The 16,923-nt window shown below is 39.6% G+C and overlaps 1 protein-coding gene across 1 annotated transcript in view; it reads right to left on the minus strand.

Moving 5' to 3' along the window:
• Positions 1-14,609, minus strand: part of LOC310954474 (inositol-tetrakisphosphate 1-kinase-like) — a 29,593-nt gene extending 14,984 nt beyond the window's left edge. The window contains exons 1-4 of the mRNA XM_083923927.1: positions 14,434-14,609; positions 13,807-13,968; positions 9,570-9,594; positions 1,507-1,632 (exon numbers count right to left, since the gene is read on the minus strand). Coding sequence (XP_083780053.1) covers positions 1,507-1,632; positions 9,570-9,594; positions 13,807-13,901 — 246 coding nt within the window. The 5' untranslated portion in view covers positions 13,902-13,968; positions 14,434-14,609. The remainder of the gene's footprint in view (positions 1-1,506; positions 1,633-9,569; positions 9,595-13,806; positions 13,969-14,433) is intronic.
• Between the last annotated feature and the right edge of the window lie 2,314 nt (positions 14,610-16,923).

Genomic DNA, 16,923 nt, shown 5'->3' on the forward strand with positions numbered 1-16,923 from the left:
GGTAGGCAGTTTATCTTTGGCAATATTGTAATTCAAGTGTTTTAGACTTCTGCCCCTCCTCTTGGCTCCGTTTTCACGATTTAGAAAATCTAGCCTCTGGCCGATCACATGTGGCCGATCACAGCGTGTGTTCCTATTGGGACAGAGAGGGGAGAGGGAGAGCTACAGGAAGGGGTCTCACTCTTCTTGACATACTGGATTTTGTTATTTTGGGTTTTTACCTCCTGCAACTTTTCACACATGAGAGAAGGTGGAAAGAGCAGAAGCAAATGGCCTTTTTAAGTTCTTGATGACTGAAATGATTAATCACTTATCAAAAATGCTTCATTAAATAATTGTAACAGTACTTCTCAGAGTTCAAAGTTCCCCTCTAATGTGCCCCAGAGAAACGCAACTAGAGATGTGGGGTGGTGTTTTGAACCAACTACAGTAAAAGCTATGACTTTACACGATCACCATTGTTGCCATCTGTAGAAGGGCTATACTTTTTTTTAGTTTATGTAGACAACAAACCGTGTGCATTTGCTTCAAATGGCCTAGGGTCCCCTAAAAGTGTGCAAATGCAGCTATGTGTTAATATCTTCACCAGGTTGTGCTATGAGAGTGATTGCTCAACACTGACTTCCTGTTTGCCTTTCCTAATTGAGCAGTCAGTAACACGTTGACAAAAATTGTGTGACGTTGATCGTGATTATAGCTCCTCCGAGTAATTCACACAAACGGAGTGAGAGAGAGACAAATTATTTTTTCACACCATCCATAACACAGCTAGATTAATGAATAGCTGGGGACTTGCTGTTCATGTGAGAGTTTTCTCACTTCAGGAAGAACAAGAAAAAAGACAGAAAAACAACTTTCAGTTAAATCAATTAGGTTTAATGAGCAACTATATGATCAAATATAGACACGAATGTCCTTTATGTTCCTGAAGCTAAGTTGAGTTTGTTTGGCCGCTGGACTGGAACGGTTACTGTACATGTAACCATAAAATTCTGTCAGCCATGAATGTTTATTGCCCAAAGCGGTGCTGCTGTGCAACAACAGAGCTTCTACACTGTTTTCTTTGCTTTAACTATATCTGAAGAGTTGTCATGCGTGCTGACAGTGACTGGGCGATATGATCACTGGATCATATGAATGTTGCGAGTGCGATTAGGGGTGAGTAACATTTGAAATTCTTCTTTTCAATACTTTGAGAAATATAAATATTTTTAGCTACAAAACAATTCTTATTTTTTGTTTAACAAAGAAGTGAATATTGTCTTTACACAAACAGACACACAAGAAATGTGGGTCAAATTTGCAAACATGTTATTTTAATCAGAAACAACATGGTCAAAGAATAACATTATTTTCAAATTTTGTGTACAACCCCCACATTTTTCAAGAGTGGGAAATAATCAATTTAATTTGCCCCATTTTTATTTAATATTTTTCCAACCTTCTGCACTTATATTTGTGACATCATATGACAAATATTCAGGGGAAACAAGAAAAGATGCATACCTGTACTCTCTGCACCAGCAGCACAGCCTGTGAATCATTCTGGTCAGCCTCCAGGATGAGGTCAGTCAGTTTGTGGATGATGACATCCAGGGGACCCTGCTCCTCCAGAGGCTGGCTGAGGTCCAGCTAAAGGGAAAAGGACAGCCACAGGTCAAACGTGTGCAAAACCACTCCTACACCCCGGTATTCATTCATTGTATTTAGAAATGGTTTACCACAGTAATCATCTATAAAACGCCAGCTTTTTTATTATTATTTTAAAATAGTCAAGAGTGTCTCTTAGCTGCAAAATATTGCCTTTTGTTACTTACTGCATTTATAAAACTGCAGTGGTATTTAATTCCAATAAAAAGGTGCACATGTTAAATGAAAATGTGATTCTTGGTAAATAAACAACAAATAAATATGAAAAATAATTGTTTTCCTGTAATGCCAAGTACCTCTATCACAGAGTGGTACCTTATTACAAGCGGAAATTACTTGGAATGCCGAACATTGGTATCAGATGAAAATGAGCCTAACGGATGGTCATCGGTTTATTGACAAATAACATCGGCGGATGACTGTGGTGTATTCTCGCAGTTTACTTCCGACAACAGTCTGCTAGCATGTCGTATGACGTTGAGACATAAACCACCACCAGCACACTCAGTCCTTGATAACCAGTGTTTGAGAAAGGGAGAATGTTGCTGATTCAAAGAAAGTGTAATGAAGGGTCGATAGCTTTAATGAAGATTTATTTGTTTCTGTAACAAAATGGAGAATAAATAACAAAAAAAGAACAAAACCAACACATCGGCATCAAGTCAAATTGTAACACCGATAACTTTGGTATCCACCCAGAATTTCACAGTCATCATGGCAATAGACTGACCTTGTTATCCAAAGCAAGTAGTGTAGGACAAATAATCTACAGTATATACAGTAAACAGCAGAATCAATCAAAACAAAAATTAATTACTTGAAGTTAATCTAAGTTCTTTTTTTAATGTGATGAATAGTTTGAGCATGCTGGGAGACTATTTTTAATTACAGGACCAGTTTTGAGAAGCCATCAATCTGCCATTGGCCTCCTCATTTATAATCTCAGCCTGTCGATAGGATAAAGTAATCTCTCCACCCCATCTTATATTTCAGCTCTAAGAAACAAACATATATTTTTTTCTGCCTCTTTGGGTATAAAAGAGCATCAGGACTGGTTTTAAATCTTCTCCCTCATATATTTATAGCTCTACCTTTGGTGCAGCCGGAGTTCATGTTGTATTTATTTTGAATTACACCATCAGGATTTATTTCTGGTGTCATGTATTTTACTATGAGTTACAAACTTTCTCTCCCTCTGGCCAGACCTCCAGTCTTACTGAGCATATTCGACAGCCTCCGAGAAAAACACCAAATTAACATTCCCTTGAAGTGTATCGCAGCCGAAAAGTCGGACTGCACTAATCGAGTAGATACAAGTAGTCAAAGCAACTCTCCAAGTGTGATAAGACTTATGTAGGTCAGTGCTTGCCCTCACTTACATACATGTAGCACTATTATGTGAGATACAGGAGAGATGCTAGGCTTTAGCAACCAAAGTTGAGTACTCTGCTGATGAAATTGCCTAGAAATTGCGACAAGGGGAGTCAAGTTAGGTTTGTGTGAGAGAGGCAACTTTTACAGTTAGAAAAAGGCAATGGTGCTTGGAGTTGTTTCCTGCTTTTTGTTGCTACATAAAAGACCTTCTGAATTTGAGTGGCAGAGTTTGTGTGAAAAAAGGCCAGACAGAAAGTCAGAGAGACAGATAACCCAGCCTTCAATACGAGGCTAGAAATAATATTACCGAGAAAAAGCCATATGAGTGAAAAGTATATTTTGAGACAAACTAATCATCTCAAATCTCTAGCAAGACCTTAGGCTTTGTGTTTTCTAACCGCAGTGAAACTACTGTGGCAGTCTAGATTTATTTTACAACAATGAGGCATTATGGGACTATTGACAATGCAACTGAATCCAGAGCAAACACATCAACATTTCACAAGACTGTGTCAAAGAGATAACTGTGTTAGCTGAAGTGCTGCTGTTGCGAAATGCCGTTATACACTAACTCGTTAGCTGATCACCTGACCCTTATGGACAAAAGACAATTCATCAACACCTGCGCAAATATACCAAAGCTGGTCATTTTTGCTGTCCAGATAGTACTCAGACCGAGAGCGAACACACCTTAGTCACACTGGTGTGGATCAATGCAAGAACTGTAAAAGTGTACAGAGTTTGAGTTGGTTTAGGGTTGGCCGCAGTCAACCTGTCAGTTAAGCCAACATCTCCTGGTTAATAATTGTGAGAAGTGTGATGGATAGATGACTAATTAGAGTAGCCTTGGTCCTGCCCTGAAAAGTCAATTGCACAGAGTGGTTAATCTGTTAAAAAAAATCAGATGATTTAGATGCCATGTTCTTTACACTGGGTTCATCAGGAAGAACAAAGTGTCCTACTGTTATTTAGGTCTTGCTCACATTAGGTAACACCTTGAGGTATGTTCATTATTCTCATCAGAGTCTGGCATGGAATACAAGTATTTATATGTTGAGTAGGCACAACCTAGACATCATACTGTCGGTGTACAGTGTGCTAACCCACAAAGAAATGCCAGCACACCCTGTAATGTTCAAGCTGCATTTCCTTAACAGCTTGTTTTTCTGCCTCAACACTGCAAGTCTTTCCCTGCCCATCTTAACGCTATTTGGAGCTCATTTTCTTCATTGCTCCATTCTCCGGCCTGTAGAAACATGCCCTTGTGCTTAAAAGTAATATGCTAACATGAGCTGCAAAAATGTATACAAGGCAATGAGGCTGTAAGGTTTTCCAGAATTGACACATAGACAGCATTTTTGGTTACATAAACTAAAAAGCTCAGGCCCAGATTTAAAACACAAACTGCAGACGTTTTGGTGACTCAGTGTCTCGGCAGTCCAGGTAGTTATTTCAGGAGTCATGTGGTAGACAGAGGTGCGGCATATGACAGATGCATGAAACACATAAAACATGCTGCCATGACCTTATAAGTGCTGTCTTGGAAAGTCAAAACGTATAAAATGTGCCGTCACTTGTGGATACACTATTACTGGGTCTATAACATGATGAGCAGCAGTGGTGACGGGGCCAAAGCAGGTAGAGCAGGTTGGTAAAAGACAAAGCGGTCGCTCGTGTGGCAGAGCCGGGTGGAAGGGAATTTGTCTGCACTCCGCTGAGGCAGGGCTTTTAATCTCTTGCTTACACAACACAGAGGGCCCATCCACGGCCTGGCCCCTCCACAAAAACAGGACTCTACATCGTGGGGGTCAACACCCACTGGCAAAGACACATCGCAGAGGATGAAACTCTCCTCTCCCTGTGCGTAGACAGAATAACCCCTCTTTAAAGCTCATCCAAAAATCAAGCTGTAAAGTCACTGATGTCCTACTAAATGCTAAAAGCAGAAATGTCAGCTTACGTCTTTGCAAGTCCCTCGGGGACTGAGCGCTAGCAGTGGGCCATGGTGGTGATGGACAACATAGAAAACACACTGAATCCTGGAGGGAGAGGGTAGGTCAAGGCCAATATATTTTCAGCTTTGATGTAGCTCCATGGTGGGCCCAAGCTATACCCCAGGGAAATATAAGAATGGTGATTTTGAGCAAAAAGCAGGGACAGAGCTTGCAAACTTTACTTAAGTTTTCAAAAATACTTGTGTACAAATATGGTGAGCATGACCTGTATCAACCATTGTTTACAGCAATTATTTGTCTCTGTGGCTTATGAGGCTTTCCCATAAAGCTGCTTCATCCTTTAGAGGTCTCTTTCTGCCCTCAGCTGGATCTAATCTCACCTGGCTTTCGCTTTGTTGCCAGACTAGCCCAGAGTGCAGACAGACGAGTGATGAATGATTTAGCTTGTATGCTGTGCAGCACTCGATACCCTTGTGTAAGAGAAACACATGTGTCAAGAGACAAACTGTGGCTGTTGGCCACACCTCACATGAAGTACAAGACTAAACATGAGAGGGGATCAACTTGACTGTGAATCTTGGGCCAAAAACCATGTTGAGGGGGAATCTGGGAGCTCATTAGCCCAATGTCCATCTCCTAAGGAGCCCATGAGTCCTCACTGCTGACTGGAAACTTATTATGTAACTGCCTTTCAACATTTATCAATTGATACACTTTGTTGAGTATAATTAAGATTAACCGTTAATAAATTAAAGTGACCCAACAGGAGCTTAACAAAATTTTTAAAGACAGAGGTGGATCAACATGGCGGATGATTGATGATGATGAATACTTCAGAAGGAAAGAGACATCAGACTTCTATGAGGTCTTTTAAGAATAGTTATGGATATTAAGGGAGATTAATGAGTCAAGATGGTGTTCGCACTGGTCAAATTCATCATCTTCTTCACTCTGAATGCAAGACTCCTTAAAAAACAAACTATACTAACTGCAAGTAATTGCCACCAATCAACTTTCTTTGGATGGTGGTACGCTGGAGGACCACTAAATACCATCTAAAGACAATCTATTATTTGTCAGGCTCCAAAATTCAATATGTGGGTGTGATACAGTAGCATGCCGGAAATTAACTTTAATTCCCAAGCACTTACCATATAATAAAACAGTAACTCAATAACTTTCTATGGACAGCCCACTCAAATGATGGCCATTTGCTGTGATGGGTTCTCTCTCGGAGAACGAATATTGGCTTCCTCAAGGCCGAGCCTGGTGAGTTAATCTCATCAGCTCTGTGATACAGACAAGCTAATGCACAGAGCACAGTGAGGGTGGCTCTCATGAGCTCAAGGCTAAGGGGTCAGTATTGATGAGCTGCTGCAGAATCCCTTGGAGCAGGGGGAGTAAGCATGGAGGGATGAAAAGTAGAGACAAGGTGAGCGTGATAATGGGTTATTTAAAAAAAGAGCTAGAGTGGAAAGATGCTAGAGGCTAAAGGGAAAACCGTGTAGTCAAACAAAAGAACCATCTGTTCTTTCTCAGTCCTGATGGGTATACATGTAGATGATTTTCCCACACTAGAAATGGAAATGTAAAATGATCTCCCTGGGGCTGCCAGATTTAGCAAAGATCTGTTCACAGAGAGTGACGACATAACCAGCACCAACTCTCTGGAGGATCCAACCTCTTGGGGCATATACCATATATCCCTAGGTGGAAGTGCAATGTGAAATATCTACATGTCATTTTAACCTTTTTTTCATATTTTTGACTGTAAGACAGCAACAGAGAATTATTTTAATTATCGATTAATCTGACGATCCTTTTCTTGACAAATCGATGAATGGTGGGGTCTAAAAATGTCTGAAAATGCAATATTTAAAAAAAACAAGGTGACATATTAATGCTGCTAGTGTACCACAGGTTCTGTCAATCAACTAACTGTTTCAGCTCTAGTACACACAGCCATTTTTTAACAAATCTGCGTTTTTGAATGACAACAAATACTTGAATTAGCTTGCAATAGGTCTTTAAACAACATGAACTAATGGTTTATTTTTCCAGAAAAGGCATAGGACTAATTGATCCTTGATTAGCCACGGTTGCTTAACGGTTGGTTATTAAATCTGCAGCTATGTTCTACTTCAGGCTCCTGGAGAAGGTTAAATGGACTTGATATCCACAGAACAGCAACATTCCCACTAACCCTAAAAGCTTAAAAAAATTAATAAAACATAAACAGTCAAGCTAAACACCAATTCTGCAAAGACACATGATTGTCATCATTTGAATAAATAGACTAGTGCCAGATAAGTTTGAGGGCTCGATGTTTGCTATGTAATGTGCCACAGGTTCCTTTTCACGATACCCTTTAACTACCATCCATCTTCATCACTCTTTTTATTACTCTTCTTCACTAAGATTAATTCATTCATTCATGGAGGTTACTGTCTACTTAAAATTAGTTTTAGACTTCAGTAAGATTGGGATTGAAATAAAAAATTGCAGGACCCAGAGGGAAAAACATACAGGAGAAAATATGTTGAATAACAATGTTTTAAACGCACAATCTGGCATTAACGATCGCATCACTGATTGCTCAAAAAACATTCCAACGACAAGTCTAAGAGTTGCTGGGCTCAGAATTCACTAGTACAATAGGAGAAGACAGCTTTGTACACAGGCTTGTATAACAAGGCTAAAGCAATTCAACGGCTACCATTATCTTCACTTGTGATGCAGCAATGACAGTACAGGTGCTGACTGGCATTGGGTGCATTTCGGGCAGCCGAGGCAACTGTGTGAATTCAAAAATACCCCTGAGTGTCTGAATAAAATGAGCTTTCTAAACTGGAAGTGACAGCTAAGCTAAAGGATAATGAGAGTTTGTGCTGATTTGTAGGAAGAATAAAAAAGCTCAGTGATCAACAGGTGATCCTGGAAAAAAAGAGTTATGGGGAAAGCCAGAGGGCTGTTCAAGTCCCTGTGTACCCCTAGCTGAGGGTTTGTGAGGATCTACTCTCCCAGGAATGACTGAATGCACAGTGGGAAACAAAGCCCTGGTTACTTTGGGACTATTCCCAGGACAAGGCACTTTCTGGGTGTGCTGATACCATTAGCACAGTGAGAGGAAAAAAATAACCTCAAAGCAAAAGGGAAAAAAGCCCTTCCTCCCCAGACAAGGAGACAAGAGACAGCAAAGAAAGACACTGAGAGAAAAGGAAGGATGATTTTATCCTCATTTGCAGAAAGCACTTTAACTGACAAGTACTTGTCTACACTGAGCTCCCAGGATTTAGTAACAATTGTTACTATGCTGCTATATTGTATATGCAGTGTTTACTTACTCAATGTAGTGTACTGTGTCCAATATCCATTAATGACAGCAGCCTTTACTTCCCTGGGGCCTGTATTTGCCTGAACATATCGCAGCACCCCTCTTTTAGGTAAGTAAGCTAAGTAATTACTGGAGATAGACCATTTTCTATTTTGGTGCATCCACATTATGACAAGGATTTCTCATCTCCCATCATGATTCAGAGAGTAGCGGGAAGTCATGGCTGAAAATGAAACTCTGTCACACTTATTCGTAGCATTGGTGGAATAAGCTGTAAAATATGCGCCTAAAGAACAGGTATATGTCCTGTGCAACCGCAGAGTCCTAATGTGTTTAAGGAGGCAGCGCCGTGACCTCACAGAGGACGCCTTCTGCTCAAAGCTGCCACACACTGTCACACAAGTGGGCACATTGGATGGTAACGCACCAAACTTTTATAACCACCTAAAGAGACAGCATCCTAAACAGTATGCTGAGAGTGAAACGGCGAGGTGACCAGCCACACCGCAGCCAGCAGAGGCAACAGCTAGCGTTAGGGAGCTTTTTGTCAAATGTCCATTGTACTAGGCACTAGTTGGCAAAACTGCACAAACTGATTAAAAAATGTTCAGAAAGGTTCTTTGGCCTAAATTCTCTATTATTTATTTTCTCTTTTAGCACTTTATTTTTACATAGAGAAATACTTTGCTTGCACTGTTCAGTAACTTGCAAAATTATTAGAGATCAACTTAAAAAAAACGGGATAAAATCTGGATTTTTTTACTTTAAAAAAAATTGTGATATGATATTTTTGCCATATCACCCACCCCTATGTCAGATACTGTGATGTCTTCTATAACCACTACCAAGCGTTTGAAAGAACGTAAACCTAAACACACTCACAGAATGAGGAGCCACTGCCCCAATTAGATTATTCTGACATAAAAGAGTTTACAGAGTTGAGGCTATATTGTGCAGAGATGAATTGTATCACAGTTTAACAGTGATCATAGCCTGGTTTGGTAGCGTGTCCCTGGTGATGCTTACAGACTGAAGTAGCAAGACCGTGAAGTAACTACATCAAGAACAAACTCACAGTAGAAATCTGAAAAATATGTAGTAAATGGTTTTAACTCTACCTCAAGGCATCAAATCACAATAAAATGCAACAGGGATACACACTTTTCTTAAAGTTTTCCCAACTAAAAACAATGACTGACTGCTCCATTTTGTTTTTGTTACAAATACAACTGCATCAGAAAAAGTGTTTCACTTACCTGAACAACTTCTATTCCTCTTTTCCTGAAAAAAAAGAGACAAAAGTAACATTTATTAATTTGACAGTCATAAGTAGACACCGACATTCACTGAAAGCATACTTCTATTTATTACGGTGCATTATTTACTTACATTTTATGAAATATAAGCAATGTAAAAGTTTTTTACATCAGATGCCCTCGCTAGAGTTCTGTCCTTTATAATGTGAAGGTTCCTTTGACTTTTTATGTAAACGTATGATAAAACTGTTTCTCTCTATAAGAAACTTACTGAGGTCTTACACTATTTGACTCTATGGACAGATACAGTTGTTACAGACATGAGCCTATCCGTGTCTAGATATCCACACAAAATGAACCTAAATGATAAATCAGTAAATTTGTCTGACAGGAAATTGGGACCACTGAATGAAAATACAAAACGGAAATCCCATCCCTTATTTTGGAGTATATTCTACTTTTCAGAAAGGGCACAGAAATACTAGTTTTTGGATAAAAATCAGTTGCTTGGCAACCAGCAGGCCGCAACAAGAGTAGAGTTGTTGGCAGAGATGACTATCATAACAAAGTGCATCTCAACACTGTACACATGAGGAACCTGGACTCTTCTCTTTATCTCCGACAGCACAAAGCAGTATTCATGCTACTGTTTAACCACAAACATTTGTGCATAAATATGAATGTGAGATGAGGTCTTTCTGGTTTTTCTGTCAAAGACACAGAGGTTGTCAGTCATTTTTGAACCAGTTGGAACTAGATTAGTCCTAACCCTACCAGTGAGAGACAAACAACCGTCCAAACAGAAAGTAGAAGGAAGGAGGAATTCTGACATTTCTGGTGGAGCTGGCTTATCGAGTGTCCTGTCTAGCTTACTGCCACAAATGAAGGGATTCAGTAAAATGGTGAACTTGAATGGCCAAAACAACACATCTTTTAGTTTGGGTGATTTACGATGAGTACAAAACCAATCCAGCAGCACCGCAACCAACTCAGCCTGTCCAGCCCCAGTTGTTTTTGAGGTTACAGCCCCATGGTAACAGCACAGCAGCCATTCACCCGCTTCACAACAATGAGGATATTTAATACTGCAGCTGGCGTGTTTCATGTGGTGTGAATGGGGCCTTTAGTTTCATCCCATGTCAGATACGGCGATCATCTGCTCTCCTATATTGTTACACAGCCAACAGAATAAAAGGGATGAAGGAGAAGTCCCATCAGAGAAGAACTTTATAGAATAAACACAATAATATAGAGTAGTAACAAAACACAAGACACTTTTTACAACACAACTTCTTACTAACACACAGTATCATATATCCATGAACTCTAACCCTAAAGTTTGGTATTTATGGCCATGACTACTGCACTGCCTGACAGTATTACAAAGTTTACACATGGGTGTATTTGAGAGTGTCTTGAGCAAACACTGGGCAAGATAAGTAAGCCAACCAGGTGAAGCCGCATTACCTGTTCGGGCTGTTCAAACTTGAATTAGTCTGGTTCTTTAAATCAAAGCAGCTAGTTCTTTATATGTCAAGAGATTTTAAAGTGATCCTGGCCACAGGTTTTGAATAATCAGAGTCTTGCCATCACTGCAGTAAACTGTATTAACTGGGTGAAAGACTACATACAGGCAAACAGTGGGTGCAGCTCAACGTAATCTCATCAGACTTGTTGTCCTGGAGTGGCCTTGGCTTGGCAGGATGAAGTGACAATATTTTCATATTATCCAATGACGCTGAGGCTGGCTGTTCTCAAGGGCATTGCATTTTTCAAATCAGGTATATGGGAGTGAGTGGGAAGCCTCTATATTGCAGTGCAAGCCCTTGGAATACAAATGTAAACCCAAGTGGCTCTGACCAGCAGGAATCCCTTAAGTCCAGCTGCACGAGACAGGCGGGACTCCACAATGCCAGCTGCATGCCACATGATAAGAGAGAAAAACCTGCTCCGTCACTATTAGAGTCTGATACTGACACATTCTGTTAAAGTGAACCATCTGGTTGATATTTGATAATACAGCCTTGTAAGTGTGTGAGGAGACCATTCTTTAATAAATACTGCTGATACACCCTTGGAGGGTTGTGTCTCCTAGAAAGACAACATGCCTTTTAAAAACAGTTGTGGTCTATGTGCAGCAGCCACACATGGGAAGGTTTTCTTAGTTCCATTTTCCCCTTTCTCTTGAAGATGACTTTCGCTTTATAACAGTACATGATAAGGGAAATATGTCTGGAAAAGGAGAACCAGAAGACAAGTTTCACTGGCTGACGGGAAAAAAAGCAGTCATGCGTTGATCATATACATGACACACCCACATTAACTTGGTGTCTCTTCTCCATTTAAAAGTGTTGGTATTTGTTGTTGTTCCTGCATAAAGCCTATTCAGTTGACCTGATCTTCTTGATCTTTTGTCACAAACACCACCTGTTAACACTTGACCCCCACCCTTCATGTTAGCTCTGAGGGAAGATGGTGGTAGGCACGATGCAGGGAGGGAACAGTGGGGAGGTTATGAAGCGATTAAAAATGTTTTGTGGATTACAGTGAGGTAATCTGTGCTGGCTCAACCAGGTTGCTTTGTGAAGCAACAACCCTTTTGAAAAAGGTAGGAGGTTATTTCCTGCTTTAATGCACATTGACGACACACCTGACCTACTGTCCAGGGTATATTTTACCAATAAAATGTTTTTCCTCCATTCTCTGTGACTGTTAGCCACTGTGAGTGTTTGTGTTTTCAGGTGAACTGCAAATACAACACAGTCAGCTAGCTGATGTTACAGTGAGAGGTGATAAGGCTCCTGCCATACCTTGGAGTCATTCCCCAACCCAGCACACTGTGTAACAGCTATTGTAAATCAGTGAGGGGGGGGATCCCTTCTCCTGAAGCCATGTCTGCTGGGAAAATCCATGTCCTACTTTAGAAGATCTTATATAACATTTTACTTGGCTCAAAGAAGGATAAACTACAACAGGACAACACACATATAGCTGCCCCTATCAAGGCTGGAGAACAATTACTTGCTACAGCTGAAATACACTTTGGAACAAATTCATGTTGTTATTAGTATGCATTTGGACAGATAAGTCTTTTTGTTGCTAAATGTCTCACAACCAAAGACACAAGCCAAGACTGGTCTATGTGATATCACTGTTTCAATTACTTTCAATATAAGATACTGTAAGGGTCAAAGGTTAAGTTTGTGGAATAAGAGCACAGACTGTTAAGGTAATAAATACCCATAATGTTAGGATAAATTGTAAAACCTAGAGGGGAGGTTTTACAGTAAGTCCTGTGGGGTTTCTTACCTCTGCTGCACAATCTATGCTATATGCTTTTGTTTTTTAACACTTCCCTTGTGTTAATACAACTCACACACCTTACAGTGTTATGCTTCAGGACAATTAAGTAAAAAATAACTCCTGTTTTAGCTGCTTTTCCTGTTACAAACGCGCCTCAGGCCACTATCAACAGTCCGACCAGTACTTTCACATACTCCCTCCTCCTACTTGATCTCAACAGGCACTGACTTAAGACACGGTAAAGAAAATGTCTAAGAAACTAAATTCACTTTTGCTCATGGCTCCTTCCCTTTGGTCATGGATGTATACATATTTTTATTCTTTTTTTACATTAAAAAACATATTTGCAATACAGCAGAGAGAGAAAGGAAGCACAGTAATCACAGGCCTTAACAACTATAGTGATAATGATGCTATGTGTAAGTATGAAAGAGAAAGGTCTAATGAAAACTGCAAAAGGATTATTCCCTGTGAGGAGAAGAGATGACAATCAGTCAATTTTGTCATCGGCGTGTTAAGAGGAAGTGCAATGTGCACCACCTTCTTATTCACCGTGACATACGTTGTTAATAATGTTAGTCAAACATTACTGTATGAATGTATGTGCAGCTGTTTGCTAGTCGCTCTACAATCACAGTGTCAGGAACAATCCCAATAAAGCACTCTGTTACATTAATAATCCCATATTTAGAACAGCACCCTTTGCACTCTGCACCATTACACTATAATCATGTTTAAAACAATTTCATTACCATGTCTTTTTTTATTATATATATGCTTTTATCTTTATCTGTACATAGTAGTTAAATGTTTATGTTTACCTGTGTTCATTCTGGTTATCTATTTCTTGTATGTGTTCACACTTAGTTGGCCATTAAAGCTGACTGATCACTTGACCTGGGCGCGTTAATCTGGTGGTAATATTTTCACATACCTGCACAAATCAGCAAAGGCCTGAAAATTCAGCTTCTTCATCTTCTTCTCGCTGAGCCAGTAGCCGACTCTCCGGCCTTTCAGGAAGGTCTGCATCTCCACTGCGCTCCTTCGGTTCTGCTCCTTCTCTGGGGAGGTAAACGGTGCGACTGAAGCTTTTTACCTGCACGGGCGAAACACAGGAAATGACACTATTATGACGTTACTGTAGCCAACAGACAACTATGAAGGGAATACCTCGCGACTCGGGTTTGCGAGACGTTAATACCTTTACTCAAACACAGCCAGTGGTGACGCTTTTCCACTAAAGTCAGTCTCACATTAAGTTTAGTTTCCAAACTAAATATTACAGTGAATGTGGTTCAGCATCAGAGAACCACACGCGCTGACCCCCTTTTTGCTAACCTCAACTGCTAACGTTAGCTACCAACTGACAATCTAGCAGCTAACTAACCGATGGCATGCGATTAGGGTAATGTAAGTATCTTCAAATGGCTGGACACATTTAACACCACTTCCAAATGTATACTGAGTTAACTAACAGTGGCTAGTAATAGCTAGTTGGCTAAAAGATGAGGCAACTAACGTCACGTCAAAGAGAGGCAGTGGTGAGCTAGCATTAACTAACCTGGCAATTTTAGCACAGCTCCCCCCCCTGAATTTGTGTTTCCTCTTCAGAGAACTAGCTCGGATAGTTTCCCATTCTCGGTCCGTCCGGTGAAGAAGAGGGAGGAGAAGTTTTCAAACAAGATGACAGATGACAGCAGACTCAGCTGGACTCACGTTAAGGTGTTCCCGGTGCTCTCTGCCTCTAGTCTCCAGACTGAACTGCCTGCACACACCCAGGATCCAGGAGACTGATGCTGCCTTCAAGGGCGCCTCGGAAAGTACCACTCCCAACTGTCGAAACACAGCTTCTAGTTATCCATTAACCTTGCTGATTATTTTCCCCGGATATCTTGTTTTGTTTGGTCCACAGTCATAATAATAATAATAGTTAAGATAAGTGGTGATTAATATTTTATAAATTATAATTATGATTTAGTCTATAAATCATTAAAAACTGCTAAGTATGGAGAAGGGTTGGATTAAATAAATTAATCTTCTTAATCTTCTAAAAAAATATACCAAAGTGCTGCCCGACAGTAAAAGGAAAAAAAAAGATACAGTATGATGTATATGTGACATGACATTTTTTATATTATATAACAGACAGATCAGCAAATCCTCACATTGGAGAGACTGGAGCGTGCAAACGTTTTCCACTTTATTTTATTGTTTGTTAACTTATTGATTAACTGACTAATAGTTTCTTCTCCACACGAAATGTCCTGTTGAACAGAGGTAATTACTGTTTATATAAACATTTCCTGACCTTAACAGCAATATTTGTTTTCATCATTAGGGCGAAAAAAACCCGATTATAAGCTCCCACAAAGTAAAACTATGAATACTTTATTCCATTTTTCTCTGTCCCTGCACATTCACCTACTCACTGGGATGTTCATGGTGGTTTAACAATATTCCCGACAGCTTTAAATTCAACCTGGACGTGTGTGCGTTTGTGTGTGTGTGTGTGTGTGTGTGTGTGTGTGTGTGTGTGTGTGTGTGTGTGTGTGTGTGTGTGTGTGTGTGTGTGAGAGAGAGAGAGAGCACCTCTTCACTGTCTGTCAATCCACACTCCATACATGAAGATCTATTAAAGTTTAACAACAACATGCTGATAAGTGAACTTGTTAGTGAATTTGTACACAAACCAACTGCAGTTTGCATAATTATCTCTTCTGTTTGTGGGCACGTCGCAGCTTGCATAAGGACAGCATCTTCATGCAATACTCGACTGTTTTCGCGCATCTTTTTGGCGCCTAACTGAGAAATGTCACAGTGGCGCCATCCATTGGAAAACCTCTGCAGCATACAGCAGTTTAACCCACTGCCAAAACAAAACAAACAGCAACAACGAATATAACACAAAACATCTATAAAACACAAACAGAATTATAATTGTGGGCAGTAGTACATGCATATAATTGTGGGCAATATGTACAATATATATTATCATTGAGCCTGTTTTATTAAAACTTTCATCAGAAACCGTGTTTGTCCTGATTTCATGAATGGGCAAAGTCTTGATACATTCAGATATAAAGGCCCCTGTGAAAAATGAAAAAAAAAAATGAATGAATGAGTCGGAATCGAAAGACACCGAACGCGGAAAAAAACCCAAATTAAAACAAAATAAAACGAAAACATTTCAAAAATACACAACAACGGAGATGCTGTTAGGGGAAACGTTACCTGGGGAGGACAGGACACACCACCGATTTACAGCCTCTCTCCCGACTGATATCTGCCACCAGGACAGGTATGTAATGTCCTAAAACTTCTGATTTAATGTCTCTGTTGTTTGGTTGTTGTTGTTGTTGTTGTTGTTCAATATTTTCAGCCATGTTAGTGTGTGTGTTGGCTTTGTTTGTATAATTGCTAGATGTCCAGTCTAACTTGTTTCTGTTATAGAGAATATACCAACTGTAACGTTGCTTGTGTCTACTGATACGAATAATACAAATATATACAATTATAGTCCACTCAAATGCAATTGTTGGGTCTTTGTAAAGAATAAATAAGTCACAGAGTGTGGTCTATACCTATACTCTGTCAAGTGTCATGAGATAACTTTTGTTTGGATTTGGCACTATAAATAAAGTTGAATGGAACTGAATCAATTGTATAATTTACCTGCTTAAACTAAAATCACTGCTGGAAAAAAACACTTTTTTTCTTCTTCTTTCAATTTAGAAATCTTTATTTCAGATTAAGAACAAGCAGACAACCAGCAAATCCATACAAATAAGACCAGTGTGCAAATGATACATATATACAAAAATATAGCTAAACTAAATATATGACGTTAGAATAATAAATTAAGTATATAGACCCTTTCAAAGATGTAAACATAAACAGTCTAAATGTGTCCTTGTTTATTTCCTGTTGCAGTGAATGTGAATGACATCAGCTGACAGGAAGTTAACAAGGACTAAGGCTGTTGCCTAGCAATGAAATTCCATTAAAAAGATCTATATAACATTTAAACATAAATAAACAATGACAACAATAG

The sequence above is a fragment of the Echiichthys vipera genome, assembly GCF_963691815.1.
Source record: "Echiichthys vipera genome assembly, chromosome: 12".
NCBI classification, from domain to species: domain Eukaryota; kingdom Metazoa; phylum Chordata; class Actinopteri; order Perciformes; family Trachinidae; genus Echiichthys; species Echiichthys vipera.